General features: G+C 37.6%; 1 protein-coding gene across 1 annotated transcript in view; it reads right to left on the bottom strand.

Moving 5' to 3' along the window:
- The window catches only part of Smp_170990 (putative vinculin), a gene marked incomplete at both ends in the record, with an annotated part of 81629 nt that overhangs the window by 35372 nt on the left and 18518 nt on the right, over positions 1–27739 (bottom strand). Inside the window, 7 exons of the mRNA XM_018795328.1 lie at positions 2163–2286; positions 3247–3362; positions 5390–5574; positions 8675–9040; positions 15882–16079; positions 23376–23688; positions 26493–26614. Coding sequence (XP_018649652.1) covers positions 2163–2286; positions 3247–3362; positions 5390–5574; positions 8675–9040; positions 15882–16079; positions 23376–23688; positions 26493–26614 — 1424 coding nt within the window. The remainder of the gene's footprint in view (positions 1–2162; positions 2287–3246; positions 3363–5389; positions 5575–8674; positions 9041–15881; positions 16080–23375; positions 23689–26492; positions 26615–27739) is intronic.

Raw genomic sequence — 27739 nt, 5'->3', positions numbered from 1 at the left:
GACTCTCCCCACCCTCGACCGTAAGTTGGGGAGGGGGTGGGAAAAAATCATTGTACTAATAACAATATAATAAACACCAGACAAGTACGATAAAACAATAACAACAGAGAATGATTACATAAATGCATTTATTTGTATTAATTTATGTAATAAATATAGGAAGGGTAGAGGGAGAGATATAAAGTATGCTGTGTTTAATGAGTAACAAAATCCAGTCAAAATAAACATGAACTTTCTAGTTTATAGAATATTCAACAAGTTAGGTAAGATAACAATAACAAATTATCTTTAGACGTAGGTATTGAAAACATCTTATAGTCAATTTCGACTATGGTTAGCCGACCGTTGCTGCTACCTCAACGTGGTGGTCGGGCTTGCCTATCGTGATGAACCAATCGAGCTATACTGGCTGGAACAATCGTTCCTCAAGGTTCTACCATGCCAGATAGGTCGGTTGATGAGCGGTAAGACTAAAAGCAGCAAACCCAAGGTCCGAAGGCGAAGTCTTACTGCCAACTGTACAGAGGTGTGATGGCAGTAAGGTGTTTCCTTCAGATAACCAGCATAATGGCGATGCTGCCTTCCCACAATGAGTGGTAGAATTAGAAAAGGTCGACCCTAAAAATGCACACCTCGCCTTATCCCACGGATATCCGTCTCCGGCGGTAAGGTCGTTTGAAGAACGGAGCTAACACGTCAAAAATCCACCACGAAAAGGCCGTGCGTAACCAGCCTCAAGCAGTTGTCCCTTGGGCACCGCGGTCACGCTCCCAGGTCGTTAAGACCAACACTAATCCAACTTCCTTTTCAGGTCCCTCAAGAAATACTCTTCCACGGTGTGGGCAGCCGGGAAGTGATATTAGCCCTCATACCCGTAACTGCACACGAGACCAAGTTGGTCACATTCAAATCCTGACTGACGACTATGGTTCAATTCTGTTAAGCTTTTTAAATGACTTACGTAACAGACAATGTTATTTGAACAGTAACAATTCGCAATTGTTTCTTTGTACTATTATGATCATTATCATATATGTATAAACGTGTACGCTTGATTACATGTAGCAGCCTACACATACTTTTCTCTAGCTTGATTGTTGATAGCCTAAATATCGCTCTTTGAATCATCCTGTTTTCTATGTATATATGTTCTCGAATCCTATTAGCCTATGTATTGCCTAGCTGCACGTTGATTCAATTTGATTGTAAATTGGCCTATGTGTGCTCTCTCACACACGCATTCGCCTCGCTGCTTCAAATTCACTCGATGTGTTTGTAGCTTTTTTATCCGTGCCATCAGTTAAAAAACTGAAGTCACCACTTCTTATTGCCTTCTGGTTTCAAACACCGTTGGGATTTATATAATAACGGTTATCAAGGTGACTGATTAATGAAGCTAAGCCACTAAAAGAATGTAATTTGTAGCATTATATATAAAACGTATCACCGAGAGGTAATGACATTTGGTTAGACATGAAGTGATCATGAATCCATATACATATCAATATATGAATGGAAACAATAATGCACCTTTCAATAATTGGAGAATTCAATTGGAACAAGGTTAAATGGTTTTAGTACATCAGCTGAGAAGACTATGGGAATTATACGATGTTCTCGTATTCACATAAGTATTTATTTTATAGTTTACATCATAGACTGATATAGGTCGGAAAAAAAAAGCAAACTAGTAAAGTAATGTACAACTGTTTCCTCTTTCTATGAAACTTCTTGACAGTACACATCCAGTGATTGAACTTAGGACGTTTAGGTCCCACGACGAGTGCTTAACTTTAATAGCCGTGAGTTGACATCAAAAGGTCCACGTGTATAACTTTATTTACTTATTGATATCGTACAATCATCATTCAATGCCACGAGCAAGCAACTTTCTAACACAAGATGTGGTTGGACTCCATTGGTTATAGTTTCTTGAATCTCACTGAGATCGTAGATGCGTATCATAGAGGGACCCTAAATGAGGATGAAACAACTGTCCAGTTCTTACTAGATTTCAAACGTTGTCTAAGGCTAATCAGTCATGTAGACTGTAAAATTCGGAAAGCTTTACAAACCTCCAGCACAAATAAACAAACATTATACAATAACTCAAAAATTTTGTCAAGGAAAAGAATAACAGCATAGTAGTTCACAAAACTTACCGAACGTATACGACGATCTGTACATTCTTTAGCTAATACTTTAGCACATTGATTAACATCTAAAGATGCTTCAGCAATAGCCATAGAAACATTAATTAGATCCTTCTTTGTACCGTATTCACCACTGATGAAACGAAAAATATAACGAATCAGTTACAAACGATTTATTTTCATAATAAGAATGGTGAAAGTCACTTTAAGAAGTAGGAGAGTTAATAATTCGATAATTTGTTGATATGGAGAGTTGTAGAAGTTACGAAACTCGCGGTTTCATGTAATTGAACAACCATTCAAGGGCAAGAATTACTAGATAACTATTTTGATTCATAGTCTTCTCATTGATACTTATCCATGGACACACTAGTGATCGGAATCACGACCTATACGTATAGTGGTAAGTACCATATTACGTTTTAGTGGTAGATCAAACACTTATGACAATGATTATTTAGCTGAATTAGAAGAGTACAGAACTCTGAGTAACTAAGAAGCTAGAAATATAAGCATGGCTTCACTTTCAAGATTTGTATGACTATGAAAAATCCAAGGATTGTTTATAAGTTTATCAACTACTTTAGGAGTTCTTAAAAATTCTGACAAAGATTCAGTCAAGTTTTTCTGTAGTTTACATTAAGTTCATATTGCACACTACAGAAATCGATAGGATTCTATTAGCAATAAGAAGGACTTGACACGCATGACATTGATCATCACCCAGTGATCAATCAATTGTGATTACATCTCAGTCCTACAGGAGGTCGGTCGTGGCCCGAATACCTCAGTGGTAACATCTCCGACTGTGAAGCTGAGTGACACGAGGTCGAACCCGTCAGGGAGCACCAGTTCACTCAAGATTACAGGTACACCATGCTGACGAGTACCAAGTAGCACAAAACCCGGGTCCAGGGTTTCCTGTTGATCACTTCCAACCACCATCTTAACAGAAATCTTCTTCTAATATGAAACTGGATCTACATAACTTATATAGATTGAAAAACTGATACACAACACGTCAATAATAATCCAAAACACGATTGAAATTCATGAGAACACGTAAACAGACAAATAAAATTAAAATATTTACCGAACAATTTGACTTAATTGAGCCATTAAAGCAGCCATACGTTTAGTTGCTGCAATTAATTCATTATCTCGACTAGACCATAATCGTGTTTCATGATGTAATGCATGAGCAGCAGCCTAAAATTATAAATTAACAAGGAACTTAATAAATTCAATTAGTATTGTTTGTTTGAATCTTCCCACTGATGTTTAGGACTGAAACTGGTCAGCCTCTAATTGGCATCATCAACTCTGAGATGCAGGTACATCTAGCTGTTGAGTCCCAAATAGGACGAAATGCCCGTCAAACTGGATTCGACTGCTAGCCACTGTCCATCTTTGCTTATCTATTAAAGTAGGTCTACATATATGACATAATGAGGACATAATCCCTTATATGAAATGTGATAACTGTTGGAAAACATGTGACCAATGAGACACATTATAAATACATTAATTTATATTGCGCAAATATAATTAACTATGTGGAGTAACAACATAGTAACTAAAATATTCAACTGTCAACCATAGAGTATTAAGTATGAACTCAATGCAACTTTATTTATCTTGCATAGTTGAAAGCGTGAGTCAATTGAAGCTGGACCACCATGGAAAACCTGGAAACACTGGACGGCCGTTTCGTCCTATTGTGGGACTCCTCAGCAGTGCGCATCCACGATCCCGCACTCGCGAGTTTCCCACCCAGGACCTACCAGTCTCGCGCCAGAGCACTTAACCGATAGACCACTGAGCTGGCATCCAACGGTGTTATTGTCTAACTTCAAATGATCCACGAAGTTGAGCAACCGTTCACCAATCGTCTTCAGTGAATTGATATGTCACAACAGACGTGGTTTGAACTACACTGGTCACTGCTTCTAACTAGAACTCCTAGATTTACCTCTCGAAGTCAGTCACTAGTGAGCATATTATTATTATTATTATTATTATCAGAAGGGGTTTTGTGGAGATTTAGTATTTTTCATAGTTGAAAGTGTGAGTCAATCGGTTAAGTGCTCTGGTGCGAGACTGATAGGTCATAGGTTCGAATCTCGCGAGTGCGGGATCATGGATGCGCACTGCCACTGAGGAGTCCCACAACAGAACGAATCGGCCGTCCGGTACTTCCAGGTCTAGCTTCAATTAATTCATCATTTCAACGACATAAAAAAATTATTAAAATCTTCACAAAACCCCCCTTCTATTAAAAAGCTATTCATTGAAAATTTGACAAAAATTCATATAAATCATTTTTGACAGATTTTTCAACATAGATACACAACATACAGTCAGATAGTATTGACAAAACTTGACGTCATATTGATTTTTTTAAATGTTGTCAAGGTTATTAAAAAGTACATTATTCCTTTTGGCAAAAGGTTTACTTACATGAATTCTCTACATTTAAGGTTGTTCTGACAATTAAATCAACCAACTATTTCATATTAGATATGTGAATGGTAAACATTATATACAAGATACTGGTGGGCGACCTATGCTCCTCCACGAGGGGTAACAGACGTAAGTCAGTTATATAAAAGAACAAAACCACTGTAATCATTATACTTTATGATAATTTGTAAAGAAAAGTAGAAAAATAGATTAGGTTGCATCGGTTTCCAAGAGAACCAGACACCATTCAGACTTTTACGTGACAACCCAGACAGTACAGCTCAATCCCGCCTCACAGGAGAACTAGATACCATATAAGCTTTAACGCTACAATCTGAATAGTACAGTTTAAACCTGTAGCGCAACCACATAGGTACCAAACACCCTAGTGGACCATTCGTACTATTCATATACACATTCACATCACATGTATAATTATTCCGGATCAGTGAACGCGTATTAAATAAGTAAATATCGGTTAAGTGCTCTGGCACGAGACGGGTAGGTCCTGAGTTCGAATCTCGTGGATGCGCACTGCCACTGAGAAGTCCCATAATAGGATGAAACGGCCGTCCAGTGCTTTCAGGTTTTCTATGGTGGTCTAGCTTCAATTGACTCATGGTTTTAACTTTGAAAATAAATAACATTAAAACACATAGATTGAACGTAAACAAGTTGCAAAAACTAATAGAATACTGAAATAAACATGAATAGAGAATTACAAAAAAACAACAACAACAAGACAAACAAACATATACATGGTTTTTACTAACCATAATTGGTTGATTTTCTTCAGGTGGTGGAAAATTGAATTCTTCATCAACTTCTGTATCAGGTGTACTAGTTCGTACAGGAACACCAGCTGTTGTTGTTGTCGTAGTAGTAGTACTAGTAGCTACAGTATCATCTGTAGTATTGTCTAATGAAATAGTACCAGATTGTTGTTGTCGATCATCGTCTGAAAAAAACAACCCATAAACAATGTGTTATGATATAGCATAAAAGGAAAAAATAGGCTATGACAAACATTTCCAACAAACATACTAATCATTGAAAGCCAATGCAATATACGAACATACAAAATTATAACACTATTAACCCATTATTATTATATATATTAATACATGCTTCCAAATGCCCTGGTACGGTCAAGGGTAGGAAGAGTCAGCTCTTCTTTTCTCTCTTGAAATGCTGTCATATGGCCACGTTTATTTATTTATTTAAACACATGAATATTGGTACGAGGAAGCAGCAGATACATATGCGTCGCACAAATCTCATAGGATTTGTGTGAGGGCTGTGATACTGCCCAGGTGCCCAAACTGAAACAGGTGGTTTTCTTAGGGGGCCACACCCGGGGTCTTCGACCTAAAGGTTTGATCCAGAAGGCAGGGGAGCATCATGAGGAGATGCAGTCCCATGATAGCCAGTGACCAACGATTGATTCATACGCCCATGTGCACCATATGGCCACGTGCATACAACCACTGCCACACAAGTCCTACTCACTGCCTTCTCACAGTATTAGTGTTGTTTACGAAATTGAAGGGACGAAAAGCGAATGTCCGGCGCTTTAATCGCGTTGGTGGATATGGAGGATCTATTTAGTAGAGTTAGAAAACCCTTATTCAAAATCAATGGTGCACATGGGATCCAGGTTCCTGAGGGAACAGATGGTGTATGAACCAGATTTCAAACCACTCGTGCACATAGGCTCTAGAATCCTGAAGGAACGAATGACGTTTGAACCAATTATTGGTCACCGGCTACCATGAGACTGCATCAATTTACATTGCTGCACTACCATTTGGATCGGACTATTAGGTCAAAGGCTCGGGGTGTGGCCTTCTATGGTAACCAACTTCTTCGATTTGGGCACCCGGGTAGTATCCCGGCTCCCACACAAATCGAATGATTTATATGGAGTATAACTATTTGGCACCCCCTTGTACACGTGTTTGTGTGTTTAAATAAATAAATGGTTACCATTCAAATAGTCATGATACCAGTAATAACGAAGACTTTACTGAGGATTATTATCAAATAATGATATAGACATAATCAATGCAACAGCATTTCACATCAGATAAAAACAAAATTAACAGAAATCATCTCAATATCTTCTTTAACTGTCATGCAATCAAATGAACAAACACTGGTACTAAGACAAACGAGAGAAAGAGGGGGAGGGAGGGAGGAAGGAAGAAAGGGAACCGATCCCTAAAGTGATTATTGCATACAAGATCAAGAACATGCATATCTATCCCAACCATATTCAACAAAATATATACATATATATACCTGTACATAAATAATCATTATTTTGTTTCACTGTTAAATAGGTATTTATGTTTTCAGTTGGATAATGATGTTTTGAATGGTTATGAGGATGATAGTGATGATTTTGTTGTTGATAAGGGGGTGATGGTGATGAGTATCCTTGATGAAGTGGACTAGATTGTTGATATGATGGTGTAGTAGGTGTTGAATAAGGTTGATGATGATGATGATGACTAGTAGAAGTAGTAGTGATATGTTGTTTTTGATGATGTGTCAATGATGGAGGTGATGATGGTGAATGATGAAGAGGATTAGACAATTTAATTTCGTACATAGGTTTCTGATAATAATGTGATGTATGATAAATGTAATCATCATTATGACTATTATTATTATTATTATCAATATATGAATATGGTATATGAGAAACATCTAAAGAATCGCAAAGAAATGAAAATGGATAAAGAAAAATGTCGGTACTATTCACTTTAAAATAAAGTACAATACAGTAGAATAGATACAGAGATTCCGTATGAAATGTATGATACACCAATATCATACATCATGAACAACACAACATGAATAGTTAATTGTCAAATGAATTGATGCTTGGAATATATGTCCATTCTTGAGTTACTTGTCGCGTTTGCTTGGTGAGATATTGATCTTATAATGAACGACCGAGTATACTACGTACTATTTCTTCCTGATTTACTTCACGCCTATGAAACTTAGACTTTAAAAGTTAAGGATATTTGTAGGTCATTATTATTTAATAATAGGTATTTGACACATTGTATACAGAGACTCCTCAGTGGCAGTGCGCATCCACGATCCCACCTCGCGAGATCTATCGGCTGAGTGTTCCGGCTTGAGACTGGTAGGTCCTGGGTTCGAATCTCGCGAGATGGGATCGTGGATGCGCACTGCCACTGATGCAGTGAACAAGAACATAAGTGGGGACAATCGAATGTATTTAGACAAAAATGACAGAGTATCTCACTAAATTTTGATAACCATACAGCAAACAGTTAATTTGCAAAATTACCAACAATTGTGTCAATTCTGACTGTTCCTTCTGTAAATATCAATCCATCTTCTTTAATTTCATTGTTTGTGCATTTTCCTACCAAATGCGCTTCATTTCGGTTTCTTTCCTTATCGATCTTCTGCCAAAATACATTCTATGTCTGACCTATACCATATACTACTTATATGGATATAAGTAGACCACAACACACTCGTCCCCCCTTTAGAGCAATCGCTCTTGCGGTGATTCTGCTCGCCATGCAACTTTCTTCTTTCACTACAGTCTGTGCTAAAATCTCCATCAGAATGTCGAGTCTGCGCCACGCTGACCTTCATAGCTCCGTCGACCTGCCGGGGCACCAACATCCGACATCCACGCAGCACCTGGGACGTTCAACACCCGTACTCCACTGGCCTGCTGAGCCATCTACATCCGATGTCCGCCCAGCAGCCGCACGTCCCACTGCTCCTCTTCGTCAACAGCATCTGCTACAGCCAACGCCGCCCCGCCAGAACACTCCACTCAACGCCACCTCTCCGCACTAGACTGCACCAACCAGCACCTCGACTCCAACCCCGCAGCGGCGTCCAAAGAACAACACACTGCCTTTCTCCCGGTTCACCATGGTGGTCTAGCTTCAATTGACTCATGATCTCAACTATGCAAACATAATTATTACTTAGAATATGATTAGCAAGAAGATTAAAGGGAAAAAAACAATTCAAAAGAATACTTCAAAAGTACTTACCTGTAATTGATATTTCTTGCATTTCTCGAAGAGGTATTGAAGATGTTATCTCTTTATTATTAGAAGCTTGTGATGATTTAGATGATGCGACACTGTTATTATTGTTGTTATGTATATTATTACAACTATTACTACTAATACTTGTATTTGTACTATGAATTCCATTTTTATGTACAGATAATGGATGATGATGATAATGTTCATGATAATAATTAATAGGATTATTAAATGATGGACTAATAACTTGTTTAATTGAATTAATAGCAGTTAATAAATTACGATTTGATAAACGCCATTGATTATGCATTTTTGGATCATCAATATTGGTTACTAAACCTTTAGCGTCATTTACCATTGGTGTAATAGCTATTGAAAAAGAGATGAAGAAGTAGGAAATGGTGGGAAGTTGATGATGAGACGGTACGAATATATGATAGAAACAACATGAATAAAACAGCGAACACTTATAATATCAAGCATTATTAATCATAATTAGTGATGATACCATAAATCACTGGTTAGCGTTTTTTAAGCGAGTTGGTTTTCCACGGGATGAGGTTGCTAACCCCATGCCCAACCCTCCTCCTTTACCCGGGCTTGGGACCGGCAGAAGCCCCCGGAGGAGCTACAGGCGGAGTTCGCAACAATGTGTATTACAAGCCAATCCCTAACTTGGAATCCGGAAGGGAAGCGGAAAAGAGAAAGACCAAAGAACACATTACGCCGGGAAATAGAAGCAGATATGAAAAGGATGAATAACAACTGGAAAGGAAGGCTCAGGACAGAGTTGGATGGAGAATGCTGGTGAGCGGCCTATGATCCTTGACGAGGGGTAACAGGCGTAATTAAAAGTAAGTAAGTGCCATAAATCACTTATAAAATTATTGATATAATTGTGAAGTTATCAGAAGGGGTTTTGTGGAGATTTAGTATTTTTCATAGTAGAAAGCATGAGTCCATTGAAGCTAGACCACCATGGAAAACCTGGAAGCACTGGACGGCCGTTTCGTCACATTTTGGGACTCCTCAGAAGTGCGCATCCACGATCTCGCCTACCGAGATTCGAATCCAGGACGTATCAATCTCGCGCGCGTGAGCTTAACCACTAGACCACTGAACCGGCATCCAACGGTGTTAATTTTTAACTTCAACCAATCCACGAAGTTGAGCAACTATTCACCAATGTCCTCAGTGAGTTGATATCTCTCAACAGCAGGAGTTCCATAATAGGACGAACCGGCCGTCCAGTACTTCCAGGTTTTTCATAGTGGTCTAGCTTCAATTGATTCATGATTTCAACTATATATAATTGTGAACTGTTGTTCAAACTAATAACTTGTTCATGAAACTAAGCGCTAGTAGTTACGACGTCTGAAAAGTCTGAGATTTAATTTTTGGTAGGTTTATGGATCCAAACTACTTAGACGTTTCATAATGGAACGAAATAGCTACTCAGTATTTCCTTGTTGTTCATCTGAGATCAGTTCATGATCAATATGCACAATATACTTGTTTTAGTTATTTGTTGTTTAACATTTGTAGTGTCGGTTACTATATTAAGCCCACATAGCTTATTCTGGCATCTGGAAACATGAATTTATTCATTCTTCTTGAGTCACATTTTGACCTTGTCAATGATTCACTTGTCAACCCTGACTATTTTTATATCAGCGTATGTGTGTGTACATCTTATCATGAATTCAACTATAATTGTATCACAATCGATTTGGCAGACTCTGTTGTCATACTCACTGCTTCAAGGGCATTTCTTTAAAATAAAAGGTCAAAAGTAGACATGCAGTCATTAGACTCAGTTCGTGAATAAATAAGCAATGACAAAAAAACCTTCATTTCAAATCAATCATATACAGAAGCTTTAGCATCCTGACACAACAAACGGTGTATGAACCTGCTGGAGTTATCGGTTACCGTAAACGATTTCATCTACAGTGCAAATCCATAACCAAACCAAGAATAGAATGTAGGAGCTTTCAGGTCTCATGGCAGGCACCCAATTCTGTACATTTCAACAATCTCCATACAAACCACATAAGAATATGGTTCACAGACGACTATTTGATAAACATGTTAGATCAATTAGAAAAAGTCAGGCTCCTAGATTAAAGATCCAACGAGGGATGGTTCCTTAAGAAAATCACCTGATCCGGAATATTTACCCATTTGTCATTATTATATACGTCTGCTTTAGCAAATATTGAAACCAATATAGAATTCAATTGACACATATATATTTGTTGCTCGTAACTTCCAATTGATGTTTAGGACTTCAATCTATCAGTCTCTTATTGGTATATGTGCATCTCGTCCAGATAGCTTCTATGTTGCCAGTAATTCATGAGCATTTTAAGCAGAGATGGATGGTGGCTATCACAAGGTTCCATGACGCATATTTCGTCCTATTTTGGATTCGTCAGCTGGGCGAAACTACATCTCATAGATGATGTGTTATACTAAATTCACCGCATTACACAAGCTGGCTGCTGCCTTGACTCATTAGCTAAGTGAATAATGCGATGACGTTTGAAGTAGGAGATACTGGGTTCGAGTCTGGGAGTGAACACCAACTCTGGAATCAATATACATCCAGCTGACGAGCACTAAATTCTACCGCCAACCACCACCCATCTGTGTTTAGGATTTATTCAGTTAAAGTAATTCAAGACGATTCAGAAAACATGAAGGCGGTATAATCTATCTAACTTTCCTCCCACAAGTCGTTAGCATATAAATGGAAAAGCACTTAAAACTTAAGTGAATAGTTACACAATTTAGAATTGTGATTTCACCAATAGTGCAAACAACTGTTGAATCGAACAGGAAATATAAATGTTGAGCTAATCAGCTTAATGTTAGACTATTTTGTGTAGGAATGGAATGTAACGTCCCATACATATATATGTACATACTACAGAAATGACGTGGAAAATAGGGTGCATATTTTGTCCTTTATCTAGGATTTGTCAGATGGATATATATATGCATCCTGGTGTTTATTAACTCCGCCTGTACTCTTCTAGAGTTACTGCCGGTCCCAAGCCCGGGTAAAGGAGGAGAGTTGGGCATGAGGTTACCGACCTCATCCCGTAGAAAAACTAACTCGCTTAAATAAAACGCTAACCAGAAAAAATAATTCAAACCATTTTAACTCTGCCCTGGAAGTTGAAGGAATAATTATGACGTCTCATGATGAAAGCCGAAATTTTTCGGAAGTCACGAGGCCGATGCACCTTCTAACAACCAGAGCAACACTCTCTCTGGTGTTTATTACATACTGGGACTCGGATCCAGTACTTAACTAAACTATATGTAAATATATTCGTGATATAATAAATAGTATTGATTTTCTGATGTTCAATGAATTAGCACAGTACGTGCTAAAAGCAATTAAAGGGACGAAAAAAAGCCACACACATAAACATACAAATACGAATACACTTATTCATTCAGAGGAACAAAGAGAGAGAGGGAGAGGGGGAGAGCGAAAAAATTGGTAACGAGGTAATTAATTTTCACCATTCCAGACATAAATACAGAGAACAAAAATGAAAACATACATAAGGGTAACCATTAAGGTGGTACGTGCACATACAAAATTACCGGAACATAGTTTATTGTGTAATAACAACAGTCTACAAGCTTTTACATACGATGCAGACACATACATACATATAAACATACACTCAAAACATAGACGTCCAAAGAGTTAAAACAATTAAGAGGGAGAGGAGTCTACAAAACGTGAAATATTTTATTTGTTCGAAAATAAAATAGGCAAACAAGCAACAAGAACAGGGTTTTGCTGACATAGTAACAAGGATTTTTTTTTTCCCTTAATATCATAAAACGTCTACGAGGTAATATTTCAGTACAATGGATTATAATGTTTTAAACTTTACTTGGATTATGGTTATTAGATTTTTTTAAAAAGTTAGTTAACGTTTACAAGGATTTCAGAAGTAGATGTAATTAAATGTAATGTGCTCAACCACCGACTGCCGCAACGTGCAATGTTTTATGGTTTAGGAGTAGGTTGGAAGAAAGCTAGAGGCGGTCAGAACAAAATGTGGCACAAATCCATGAGGTCACTGACAACTGGACTGAGCCATATTGGTAGGTGTAGACTACCTGGTTTGGATTCGTGAGATGGTTGCAACCGATGGTTAGAGACCTTGAATGACATGGTTCAAAATCGTTTGCAATGGCGAAGGTGCATCGACTCTTTGTGTTCTTTCAAATTCTAATCTTTTGAATTCCTCATGTTCCTATCCTTATTCTCTTTCCAAATTTATTTCACTATATTATACTCCTTCAATAACATCTTCAAACCCTAATCTTTCACATAATGTTTATACTCTTACTACTTCTACCACTATGGGATTTGAATCGACAACTGCATCTCTGTGCTAGTGTGGTATGGTAACTCGAACTGATGTACGTACGTACGAAGTTCTACGTTGTGACTGAATGTAAATTATTTACCAAATATACATTTATGCAACCAGTTGTGTGTAGCACTTTTATGAGTGAGGGTAAGTGATATTACACAAACCCGGTGATGAAGTTCTAAGTAGTTAGAATGGGATTCGAATCTGCAACTTAATAGGTGGAAGTTGAACACCCTAATAGAAAAAAACACTAAGCCGCTATCGCACACCAAAGTAAATGAAGAAGCTGTTACAAACTAGAAACAGTTGAATGATTGAAAATAAGTAAAGTTACAGCTTGAACAAGTGTTCTTACAATCTGTTAAACGGTAGGTAGAAAATAGATCACTGAATATATTCAACTAGCCCCGACCGTTGCTGCTACCTCGACGTGGCGGTTGGGCTTGTCTATCGTGATGAACCAATCGAGCTATACTGGTTGGAACAATCGTTTCTCAAAGTCCTACCATTCCAGACAGGTCGGTTGATGAGTGACAAGACTAAAAGCAGCAAACCCAAGGTCCGAAGGCCAAGTCGTACTACTGACGGTACAGAGGTATGACAGCAGTAAGGTGTTTCCTTCAGACAAACAGTATAACAGCGACGCTGCCTTCCTACAAGGAGGGGTGGGGTTAGAATAGGTCGATGCTAAAAATGCACACCTCGCCTTGTCCCACAGATATCCGTCTCTGGTGGTAAGGGCCCAACAAGTACGGAGCTAACACAAGAAGGCTGTGCGTGACCGGCCTCAAGCAGTTGTCCCTTGGGCACTGCGGTCACGCTCCCAGATTGTTAATAACAAAACTAATCAAATTTCCTTATCAGGTACCTCTAGATGAACCCTTCCGCGGTGTGGGCAACCGGGAAGTGATAACTGCCCTTATACCTCTAACAGCACTCAAGACTGACTGATTTAATTAGCTGATATAAGAAGTCTACCGCTTCAACCTAATTGTATTTCATGCGATTACTATACCATCGTTTAAATATAACTAGTAGCAGGAGTGATGAATGTGAATGATTAAATTGAAAGCGGTTGAACTACTGTAGTGAATAAAACACTAATTGGGGAAAATCGAATGTATTTAGACACAAATTACAGACTATCTCACTAAATTCTGATAACTATACAGTAGTAAACTGTTAATTTGCAAATGAACAACCATTTGTCTCAATCTTCAGACTGTTCCTTCTGTAAATATCAATCTATCTTCTCTAATTTCATTGTTAATGCATTTTCCTACTAATTGCGCTTCATTTCAGTTCTTTCCTTATCGATCTTCTGCCAAAATACATTCTATGTTTGACCATCGCTATATACTACTTATATTGGATATAAGTAGACCACACCACACTACTACTGAGTCATAAGTGAATTATACAGAGAATCTATATGACACATATAATATAAGTGATTTGTCTATTTACATCTCGATTGAATCGTTTTGATAGTTTATTATCATTATCATTATTCAAATGGCAGACATAAATGTCATATATTGATATTTATGGATAGATGGACCAAAGTTTTAATGATCTTTGCAACGAAGGAGACAAGTTTTCTGAGGGGGGGGGCGGAATACATTATGATGAATACACATATTGCACTGAAATTTTTTGAGTGAATGATGCTTTAAAGAAGGTGCAAAGCAAGTAAATACACAAAACGCGTTATCCGTTGAACTGCCAAGTTCATGTAGCCACTAAACTTTCATTACTTCCATATTGTAGTGAACGAGAAATCATGTGGGGGCAACTAATTTATTATTCAATACAAAATGACAAAGTTCTTTCGTAAAATGTGAAAAAACCGTACATTCAATACTTCATTTGCAAATCTTCTGTCAAGTGTCACAAACTTCATTACTATTACAATCACTCTCTGTTGGCAATCCCCTTCTCTTCCATTCGATCTCAACCTCCTGCTGCCAGACATTCCACTTCTGCTTGGTGTTACATACTACTTATGTCGCAAACATAAGTAGCATACACCGCAATATGTACATCTGGTGAGGATTTACCACGATGTAGTCATTGTTAGAATAGATTACATGTTAATAACAGTGAAATTTAAGTCGTTTGACTCGTTTTATTATGTATTTGTGAGCTACGAGCTATAATTCATTTATGAAATATGTGACATCGATTTTATCAAAGCGATCCCAACAAAACGCACATTAATAACTAAAAACTAATCGAAATTCAGTCATGAATATAGACAACGGGAGGAGTCCTAAACACGACAAAACCAAAGTCTTGAATTCTACTGTTAGCCACAGTTCAACTATCTTTTAGGAAGAAACAGTTGTTCAATGGTTTCAAATGATTTTGTACTAATACCGCCTTGTAATAAGAATTATTTTGCAATGTCTATTATTATTATTATCAAGTGAATAATTTACCAGCTTCTTTATGGTATACGTGGACTGTAGGAAAAATTCATCTTTGTCGACCATTGACTGTTGGGGTTCAAAATGATGAACAACTGATCCTTATCTTATTATTCTAATTTGCAATCATAAGTGCACCGGCGCAAGAATGGTAGGTCCTGGGTTCCAATCTCGTGAGGCGAGGTCGTGGATGCGCACTGCTAAGGAGTCTCACAATAGAACGAAACGGTCGTCCAGTGCTTCCAAGTTTTCCTTGGTGGTCTTAGCTTCAATTGACTCATGCTTTTAACTATGAAAATAAAAATCTTTATCGAAATACACAATATAAAAGAAAAGAAAAACCATATATAATAACTTTTACATAACACTTACTCGATCGTAAAGCTTTCACAGCTTCGTTCATTCGATCAACATATAATGGATCTTCACTATTATCTGCTTCTCGTGTGATTAATTGAAGTACACGATTTGCTCGTCGTGCAATGCGTGTTGTAGATTCAACTACACCAGTTGTTGATATTGCAGCAATACTATTTTCTGTTCTGGCTGAATCACGTAACATTCCAATCTCTGTAGTATTCAAAGTAGAAGATGTAATTTAGATTTAGAAGACTCAAGGTGATGCATATTATACAAAAAACTGTGGTACAAATATAAGCTGAAATATTTAGTAGTTAGAAATGATCTGGAAAAAAAACTATGTACATCAATCGACAGGATTCAAACAGTGTTGACGTTTGCTATCAATACTTAAGAACCGACTAGTATATGTATTTCAGTCTATCATGATCAAATTGATAACAGGTAAGGTCTCCGATTCTCGCAATGGTTGATACAATTATGAGTCCGACAAGAAGTATCATCATCTCTGAATGGAAGGTACATCTTGTTTAGAAGTGCTAACAAGCATGAAAACTTAATTCACAGTTTGCTAATGATTATGTTCAGTCACCTAGAACCATAACATTTATCCCAAGTTGAGTCATTTATTCTAGTGCCGGCAATACTATTTGATGTACGAGATTCATTTGGGCTGTAAGTATTAAACATGATATTAACACTTTGTGAGTGACCAGTATAATCCGATGTGCGATAGACAATTTTGCGCGAATCGACCTTATTCAGTGGTGCCAAATCAATGATACTATGGGGAATTTAAAATTAACAAAGATATTGTTTGGAAAGAAAAATAACCTATGAATCGATTCGTCACAGATTGAGTTTAGTTGGGATACCAATGAAAACTAAGGATCATTGGACAGCTGCTTCATCTTAGAATGAGACTCCTTAGCAGTGCGTACCTATTACCAAGCTGAAAAGTGAACGAAGGACCCTGAAATTTTGCGGATTTTCAATCATTAGAACTACCGTGACAAATATAACCTACCAATCAAACTAATATCAGCAAAAGCCTTTTAAATAAAGGAAAGTAACTATTTAATAGTTTCAATTAAATTCTTCAAGAAACTGTTAATTTAGATGCTAACGATGCCAGTTACTTCCATAGGTGACAGGTTATTAAAGTAGATATCTAAAATGCCGCGAATTTTAGTGGATAATACATGTGACTAATCTACCAGATGGGAGGAGATTTTCTATACTTATCTCTCGGACAAGGTTTATGTAAGGGTTATTGATACACTAGTCACCTAATTGGATGGCTGGAAACTAATAAAGTAGTCAAAAGTTATTCGTTATATGCTATGAAATACTGGATGTTAAATGTGAATAGTTTGACACTCCCTTTCCCATTCCTTCTTATATTGAGATTCAGATAGCTTTGGAACACAAGTCGCCCAATTGAGAGATATTTTATTGAAAATATTTTTTGATGTCAGATTTGAATACTTTTTTACATACATAAAGAAGTGTCACTTCAAGGTTTATTGTCAACTCCACTCGTTCAAGCGATTATAAATAGATACATGTATATAGTGATTTTCATTACTTTTCAGGTATTTCTTAAAAAGAACTAATTCAAAACCTGGAAGCACTGGATGGTAGTTTCGTCCTAGTATGGGACTCCTTAGCAGTGCGCATTCACTATACCGATTATCATGTGTTCACTAGTGAATAGCTTCAAAATGGATATCCTGGAGTTTGTAGTGAGAAGCAGTGACCAATGGAGTTCAACTATGTTTATTGTGAGGCAGTTACTCACTGAAGACAATGGTAGACGGTCGCGCAATATCGTCGATCGGTTGAAGTTAGATATTAACACTGTTGGATATCGGTTCAGTGGTCTAGAGTTTAAGCGTTCGTGCGCAAAACTGAAGGTTTTGAGCTCGAGTCCCGCGTGCGGAATCATGGATGCGCACTGCTGAGGAGTCTCATACTGGGATGAAACGGCTGTCCAGCGCTTCCAAGTTTTACGTGGTGGTCTAACATTGACCCATTCATGATATCAATTCGCAATTAACTATCTCCACAACTCTGTACTGAAAAACTAATTCTCCACACATTATAAATAGATATCAAGCATTATAGCATAGATATGTTTACACATACGAAATGTAAACATGAACAATATGGATTAGACAAATACAACGATCTAATGAGAGAGAATTATGCTTAAACGCATCACAAAAAATATGGAGCTATGAATAAATACGATTTATATTAGGACAGTCATTTAGCCAAGTGTGAAGAAGTTGAATCTGTTTAAGTTACCAAACTACATGAGTACAATAAAGTGGAATTACTAAAATAAAAATCCGAGCATCATAAACAGTAGCATCACTGGTAGTAAAAAAACATAAGGCATAGGTATAATGTGACTAGAGAAGGAATTAATTTAAAAAATAGAAAACAAGATAATGTCGATCTCAAGGTCCATAACAAGACAGTAATCGAAATTGAAACTTATGACCAATTCAAAGTCAAATCACTTAACATTGGTTATGATAGTGACCCGGAATCAAATCAAGTAATCTATTGCTTCGTAGCACAGCTCAGATAAAAGAATAAACAATGTCACAGTTTGGACGTCCAAGTCAACTTTGTTCTCCTATCCTTTCAAAGATCCTGCATTAAAGTAACTATTTTTGAACACATAAATATTGGTACAAACGGGTACCAGATATATTTATATGCGCCACACAAATCTCATTTAATTTATGTGAAGGCTGTGATACTGCTCAGGTGCCCAAACTGAAGCAGGTGGTTTTCTTATGGAGCCACACCTGGAGCCTTCGACCTAAAGATTTGATCCACAAAGCAGTGAAGCATCGTAAGGAGATGCAGTCCCATGGTAGCTGGTGACCAACCATTGATTCATACGCCATTTGTTCCCTCAGGATACTGGAGTATATGTGCACCATTAGTTTTAAATCAGAGTTTTCCAACTCCCCTAGGTGGACATTCCGTATTCACCAACCCGGTTAAAGCGCCGGATATTCGATTTTCGTCCTCTCAATTTCGTAAACAACAGTAATGCTGTGAGAAGGCAGTGAGTAGGACTTCCCTGTCAGAGACTGTGTACGCGTGGCCATGTGAGAGCATTTCAAGAGGGAGAGCGGACTCTCCCCACTCTCGGCCATACTAGGGCATTTGGGGGCTGAAGTAACTAGTAGTTAAGCATATATATGAATATATCTTAACTACATCAATCAATGAAGATATACAATATTATCAACCCATTTTTCCTAAAAACGTTGTGTTTCATCTCAGCATTATCTTTAATGGATAACTAAAATATCGTGCAATAAATAATAAAAAATAATTGACCAAAAAAGACGAAAAAAACTTGGATAAGGACACATATTACTTTACCACACCTTCTGTACGATAATATAATGCACAACCTTAAATTGTAACTGTTAAACCAATATACAATTAGGTCATAAGGTCATATCATTCAAACTATATTACTTATCTATTAAAGAATAAGTAAATGCATAGATTGCACATGATGAGAAAATAAGGTTTATAAGAACAAAACACTTCGTTTAAAATATTATAGATGAGATCATAAGTCAATTGAAGATAGACCACCATGGAGAGATTCAAATCCAGGATCTACCAGTCTCGCACCAGAGCACTTAACCGATATGCTCACTAGTGACTGACTTCATGAGGTAATTCCTGGAGTTCTAGTGGGAAGTCGTGACCAGTGGAGCTAATTCATGTCAGGTAGAAACAGGTATCTACCTCAGTACAATGGAAAATGGTCGCGCAATTTCGTGGATTGCTTGAGGTTAGACACGGAAAGTTCACCTAGGGGAGTTGGAAAACCCTGATTACAAACCAATGGTGCACATTTGCTCCAGTATCCTAAAGGAACAAATGGCGTATGAACCTATTGTTGGTCACCGGCTACCATGGGACTATATCTCCTCACGATGCTCCACTGTCTTGTGGATCAGACCATTAGGTCGAATGCTACGGGTGTGGCCCATAAGAAAACCACGTGCTTTAGTTTGGGCACCTGAGCAGTATCGCAGTCCTCACACGAATCAAATGAGATTTGTGCGGCGCATATGTATCTGGTGCCTCTTTGTACCAATATTTATGTGTTTAAATAAATAATAATAATATATAATGGGGTTAGACATTGTTGGGATGACCCTGCGGCAAATGCAGTATGGATACCTACCCCGAATATCAAGGAGGATTTCAACCAATCAGCGATTAATTAGAAGTTATGTGAAGTTATGTTACTAAAATGATGAAAATGAGAAGTCACATTTCAACCAATCAACGAATAATTAGAAGTTATGTTACTAAAATAACGAGAATGAAAAAGTCACAGTTGGAGATTCTGATTGGTTGCTACTATGTTTAGCAGTATTCTAGAATAAATTACAATAACTTTGGATTAAAGTGCTTCCCCCGTATTTTGTGTCTTTTCTCTCGCCTTCAAGTCGCTGAGTAGTTCTAGCCTGGGATTACCAGAATAGCTTAGGAAGCGAAGAAAGCGTTTCACCGACAAGACGTATCAGACATAAACACCGTTAGATGCCGGCCGGCTCAGTGGTCTATCGGTTAAGTGCTCTGGGGCGAGACTGGTAGGTCCTGGGCCTGAATCTCGCGAGGCGAGATCGTGGATGCGCACTGCCACTGAGGAGTCCCATAATGAGGAGAAATTGCCGTTCAGTGCTTCCAGGTTTTCCATGGTGGTCTAGCTTCAATTGATTCATGATCTAATCTATAAAATCACAAAAATCTCCACGAAACCCCCTTCTGATACTTCATTTATAATTAAGTAATATCTTGGCTCCGAGGGAGATCGAACCCTAAATATCTTACAAGGTGAAAATACATTCAAAAACTTATGAAAACTCCTATCCATTCAACCTATTTTTGATCTGTCGAGTTTTGTAAATGTATATCTAATTGAATGAAAAAGCACATTTATAATGTTATTTAATCAGTTAGTCAGAATCAATGCAAGATCTCCCCAGTGATATTATATTATATCAGCCCAATGAGCTTAAATTATCAAAATGAATACTTAGAGAAATGAAATAATTAGAGTACTAGGGATAGTAAGAAAATATAAGCAAATATGGATAGTGGCTAGCAGTAGAATCCAGGTAGCGCGTTTCGTCCTACCTGAGTGGATAACGCGGTGGCATTTGAAGCGAAAGGTAATGGGTTCGAGTCCCAAAGTGAACATTAACTCTGAGATGCAGGTACATTCAGCTGACGAGTCCGAAATTAGACGAAACGCGCATCCTGGATTCCACTGATAGCCAGTGTCAATCTTTGCTTATAATGCTTGTGAATTAAGGCAATTTGGAGGTATTACGCACAGTATGCACATATATCAATAAGAAACTGACTAGTTGCAGTCCTAAGCATCAATGAGGAGATTCAAACAAACAATACTAGTAAGAAAATAGTTCAAAAAGACAGGATGATAAGGTACGTATGGATGAAAACTGTAATTTAAAATAGAGAGGAACATCAACAGTGACTGATTCTACTCCACTATTAGTGGTTCCGAACCAATATCATTGAAAATCGCGGCTCTTGCTCGAAACCCAGTTAGATAATTTGCACCTACTTGTAGTTTTAATAAACGATACTACACTTTTTTTATTTAGTCACTAATTCCAATCGTTAATAATAAAGTGATTCAATGATTAAGTTGAGGTTTATGTACTTAACTTAAGGTCATAAATTTTTAAGAAAAACCCCTGGTGGAAATATTAGATTACACAAGCTGAAGTAATTAAAAGTAAGATTGACCTTATAAAGCACTAGATGAACTTGATTTCCAGTGGAGTGACTCACGATTATCAGATTCTTATTCATCACAAACTGGTTGTCAGTAGCAGAAGGACAGACGAAAAAAAATGGACTAGTAAATAACTTCGAACCAATTCCTAAACCTTATTACTAACCCTATTTTGAACATAATAACTGGTTGAAGTTACCCAAGGTCACTCTAAGAATCATTCAGGGTTATTCATACATTATAGTTCAGCACCATTGTTAGATAGTCCAAAACAAATGGCAAGAAAATCTAGACCTAATTTTGTACGGATTAGGACGTAACAGGAAAGTGTGTATGTGATCATAATGAAACTGTCAGTATTTAAGAGACTCGCATCCATACAAACTAGTGTTCAATTCAGATACATTGTTATCCATTGAGGCACTAAACCAGTGAATAGAAGAATATAAAATTTGATAACACTTTAAACTTGAACTCGACCTATGCTCCTTCATAAGGAGTAACAGAAGTAAGTGAGTAAGTTCAACTTGGACTAACATTGATAAAATAAAAAAAAATGTCGGCTACCAAAACATCAGGAACAGGTAGATATACGCACTTATATGACGCAGTATAAACGCTCTTTGATTTCATTATTTTCAAAGTCACAACTTACTGATTTGTTAAAGTTTCTTTGTATCGACAACCGTCTGATGTCGCACTGTAGCAAATTAAATAAATGCATCACTGTGTATTTGTTGTATCCCGATAACAATAGTAAATGGTAACTTTGACATCCATTTATGGACCAGTATTATGCATATATTTATTATCATATAATTGCTAAATAACTAAACTATTCATACTCATGTTCCCCTTATGATAAGCTTTATTTTGAACCATAAACTATTGTTATACGATTCATCATTCTTGAGTTATCCCTAGTCTATTAATTACTGCCTCCCAAATTCACAGCCCCATTTGGCTAAACCTTGTACAAATGTTATTTCCTATTTGATTGGTACGATGTGGTCAGTCTGTTTGGTATACAAAACTCAGTATGTTTGAAATATAATGATTCATACCACAGAGGCTGTTATTGGTGTTCTGGACTTAACTGGCTGGGCTAGGCAGAAAGCAGGACCGATAAGCACTCTAGACTGCTCATACGGTTTTCGTGTGTCACTGTTCCAATCGATAATTCGCTGCTCTCTAATTGGCGGTCTTATCACGTCATACGTTAGCAAGGCATCCATTCAGCCACAAGTTATAACAGTATTTAACATACAAGTTATAACAGCTGGATTTTGACACAAGTAATTCATGCAACAATACGATAAATTCCATTGGTAGATGTACTGCATGACCGCAATAAATGATGAAGGTAAGCAATATACTTTTTTTAATTAAAATAGTTACATAGCATTCTTGAAATGTTACTAAGACTGAATGATAAAAATCGTATACAAAATAATCTATTATCTATTCAGTAGTAAGATTACGAGCCCCAATGTGAAAACCATCAGTGGGATGAAATATTCAGCTCACTAACAGTACGTAGGACAAAACACTGCTAGGCATTATTTATCTATTCTTTAAAGTAACTAATTATTCCGAACTACAAAGTCCGTAGAACATTTGATATGTATAGGTACAGATATCGATCTGGTAATATTAACAATGCTTACTAACATAATTCAACTTACCTTGAGCAGCTATAAATGCATTAGCATCAACAGCTTCATCAACTAATGCTCTCATACGTTCAGCTGTATCTGTCCAATGTTGACGCATCATAAGAAAATGATCTGAGGTAGCTTGTTTTAAACTAGCTCCACCAGGTTGTAATTGTAAATTTGGATCAGCTGATAAAACAACAGCACGACCAGCTAATACAACTTGTGCACCTAATTCATTAAGTTGACTAGTTAAACAACGTAATGCATCAGAACGCCATACATCGGATAATTTTGTAGCTGCAGCTAATTCTCCAGTATTGACAAGTTGATTACATTGATTCTAATACAAAATGATACAATTTATAAGTGAATGTATTCTAGATCACGAAGTTTTATTATAAGAAAGTTAAATATAAGTAAATTACTAAATTACAGATTTTTGTTAGAACTCGATGCATTGGATAGTGTTCAAAGAATAAAACAACAATACCAGATATCCACCCCTAAATGCCCTGGTACGGCCAAGAGTGGGGAGGGGAAAACCTCCCTCTCGAAATCCTCTCATATGGCCACGCGAATATATAGCCTCTGTCAGGGAAGTCCTACTTACTGCCTTCTTGTGGCAGGGGTGTTGTTCACGAAATTCAGAGGACGAAAAGCGAATGTCCGACGCTTTAACCGGGTTGGTGGACACGGAAAGTCCACCTAGCAGGAGTTGGGAAACCCTCATTACAAACCAATGGTGCACATGGGCTCCGGGATCCTGAGGGGACAAATGGCGTATGAATCAATCATTGGTCACCGGCTACCATGGGAAAAGCAATCCTTCACAAATCAAGGTATTACATACTCGTCAATGTTTATTGACTATTCCAAGAGATACTAATGTATTAAATAACCCAATAATCAACACCAGAAGATCCAGTTTCATGGTAGCCACTCACCAACAATTGGTTCATATGCCATTCTTTCCTTCAGGATCCTGGATCCTATGTACACCATTGATTTAGAATCATGATTTTACAACTCCCCTAAGTGGATACGCCATATCAATCAACCTGGTTTAAGTGTCGGAAATTCGCTTTTCGTCCTTTCAATTTCATAAACAACAATAATGTGGCTAGAGGGCAGTGAGTCTGCCTTAAAATAATCGATTCATGAATACTTTTGTTTGTTATTTAATAACAGGAGGAATCCGTTATGATCACTGTTGTTTTTACAAGGAATCAATGAAGAAGAAGGAAAACACGACAACCTGTTTATTTGATTTGTATATAACTAAGGAAGGTTCGCTGAATATATACATTTAAAGTAAACAATCAAAATTGACTTCTACAGACAAATTCATTTAAATAAACAAACTAGAAATAAGACAGAATACAATATGATTTATAGGAAATTAAACTTATACCTTCAAAATTCTAGATTATAATTACTAATTCATAAACAAAAAAACAGAAGTGTTATTGAAGAGAAACAACAATAACTGAAGTTATCGTGATGTATCAATGAGTCGGAGAGATAATGAGTACTTCGAGAAAAAAGGAATGACATATGTATATAAATGAAGATGTCTTGATCGTATGATATATTTATTACTACAGTGCCCTCAAATGCCCTGGTACAGCCGAAAGTGGAGAGTCAGCCTTCCCTCTCGAAATCCTCTCATACGACCACACGTATAACCACTGACAGGGAATTCCTACTCACTGCCTTCTTACAGCATTTCTGTTGTTTATGAATTTGAGAGGACGAAAAGCGAATGTCCGGCGCTTTACCCGAGTTGATGGACACGGAAAGTCCACCTAGGGGGAGTTGGAAAACCCTCGTTACAAACAAATGGTGCACATGGTCTCCAGTATCCTGAGGGAATAAATGGAGTATGAATCAATCGTTGGTGACCGGATACCATGGGACTGTATCTCCTCACGATGATCCACTGTCTTGTGGATTAGACCTTTAGGTCAAAGGCCCTGGGTGTGACCCCCTAATAAAAGTACTTACTTCGGTCTGGGCACTCGGACAGTATCATAGCACCCACACAATTAAATGAAATAACATTTTTTTGTGGCGCATATATATCTGGTGCCCCTTTGTACAAATATTTATGTGCTTAAATAAATTTGATTAGCAGTGGACGCTAAAAAGCATTCTTTGTTCTGTTAAAGTCTTTTCAGATGGATGCACTTGTCGAATCTCAGTGATAATGTTCAGATGAAGACTTTGGTTCGATACCTTACGATTCAAACAACAACAAATCATCTACTGAGGTATGCCATAATTTGTGACTAAATGTTATGTCGAAGCAATCCGTTAAAGATGCAAATATGACAACGGAGAGTGATCAATAGAATTCCTATATATCAACATCACAAATCTTAACTAGTCAATTATTAACAGTTAAACGATTAAATCACTAGACCGTAAATAAAAGAAGACAAAAAGAGAACGGAATCACTAATGATCATGAGCTGACTCTCCCCACCCTCAGCCATACCATGGCATTTGGGGGCATAGGAACAATAATGGGGTGGATTCGAATGCATATAACATAAAATTCTCCTTGAACCTAGCACACAACAATACTGTTATGCACTATACCATTGTCCTTGGCAGATCAGGCAACCTGAAAGTCACGAGAACATCATTAGGGCATACGACAGGTTAGGTATAAGAAATTATTCTACTTAATATGAACACATCAGATTGAATTAATCACAATGTAATTGAGTTATTGTAATTGACTTTCATATAAATTGTTTGTGTATTTAAACCAGATTTGATGCAGCGAATTTTGAGTCTATAACATATCCTATTTAAAATTGAATACTTCATAACTAGTAAACTATTGGATTCATACAATTAGTATGAGTAATCCATAGTTCGAATCTCGTGAGTGTGGGATCGTGGATGCGCACTGCCACTGTCCCACAATAGGACAAAACGGCCGTTCAGTACTTCCAGGTGCTTTCCATGGTGGTCTAGCTTTAATTGACTAATGCTATCAACTATGAAAATTCATAGTTTGTACATTTTATTTACACTTACTAGAAATTCTTTCATTTTCACATTATAATCATTTTGATCTGGTAAATTACCAGATGATGGAGATGCAGATTCGAATAATTGACGTAATGGTCCAACAAGATCTGTGTAAACTTCAGCAATTTGTCTTGTTAATAGTTTCTCTAGCGTTTGCCATATATACGCCAAACTACGACTGATAGCCATTGCTAAATCTTGTTGATTGATTTCATTTTCTGCTGCTGGTAATTTTAAACAGAAAGCAAAACAGAACAAAAAAACACAAAAATAGTTTAATGATGCGATCAAATCACAGTACTGTACGATGGAGAAAAAAAGCTGTTACATCATCTAACTAGTTGTAAAACAAAGTTACCGTCCAGTGATTGGAATACTTAAGTTACAACTAAGGCGGCCATAGATCTCGTCATGAACTGATATCATATGAAGCAACAATCAAAAAGTACTATTCATTTATAACTAAAAAGTCACTGAGTAGTGATCAGTGTCGTGTATGTCTAATCCAAAGTTCTGATCCAAACCTATCGATCAAGCTCAAATGTGACCGCCGGTCTAAGTATCAGCATCACATTCATGATGTTGGGATGTTCTGAGGTTGACAGGAAGCTCTGAAACCATGTTTTGTGTTAATTGCCGCTTGTTAGTAAAGTGCATGTTATCTTTAAGGAAGTGATTCCACATGTGGGATCCGAACTCGAACCACGTAGACAAGTGACCACGCCGAAACTTCATTGATAGAATTCTACCGGCATCAAGGAGTAGAGAAACATGACATATGTCACTAATCAGTGAACAATCGATTGTAAATATGTCAGTGCCCCCAAATGCCCTGGTACGGCCGAGAGTGGGGAGAGTCTACTCTCCCTCTCGAAATGCTCTCACATGGCCAGCGAATATATAGCCTCTGACAGGGAAGTCCTACTCACTGCCTTCTCGTAGCGGGGGTGTTGTTTACGAAAGTGAGAGGACGAAAAGCGAATATCCGACGCTTCAACCGGGTTGGTGGACACGGAGGGTCCACCTAGGGGAGTTGGAAAACCCTCATTCCAAACCAATGTTGCACATGGGCTCCAGTATCCTGATGGAACGAATGGCGGACGAACCTGTCATTGGTCAACGGCTACCATGGGACTGCATCTCCTCACGATGCTCCACTGCCTTGTGGATCAGACCTTTAGGTCAAAGGCTCGGGGTGTGGCCCCGAAAACCACCTGCTTCGGTTTGGGCACCCGGGCAGTATCACAGCCCACACACACACAATAGTGTGGCGCATATGTACCTGGTGCCCTTTTGTACCAATATATATGTGTTTAAATAAATAAATAAATAAATATGTCAGTCGTCCT

The sequence above is a fragment of the Schistosoma mansoni genome, chromosome 2 (genome assembly GCF_000237925.1).
Source record: "Schistosoma mansoni strain Puerto Rico chromosome 2, complete genome".
NCBI lineage: Eukaryota > Metazoa > Platyhelminthes > Trematoda > Strigeidida > Schistosomatidae > Schistosoma > Schistosoma mansoni.
The sequence above is the reverse complement of the archived record's forward strand: the minus strand, read 5'-3'. Positions and strand labels throughout refer to the sequence as shown.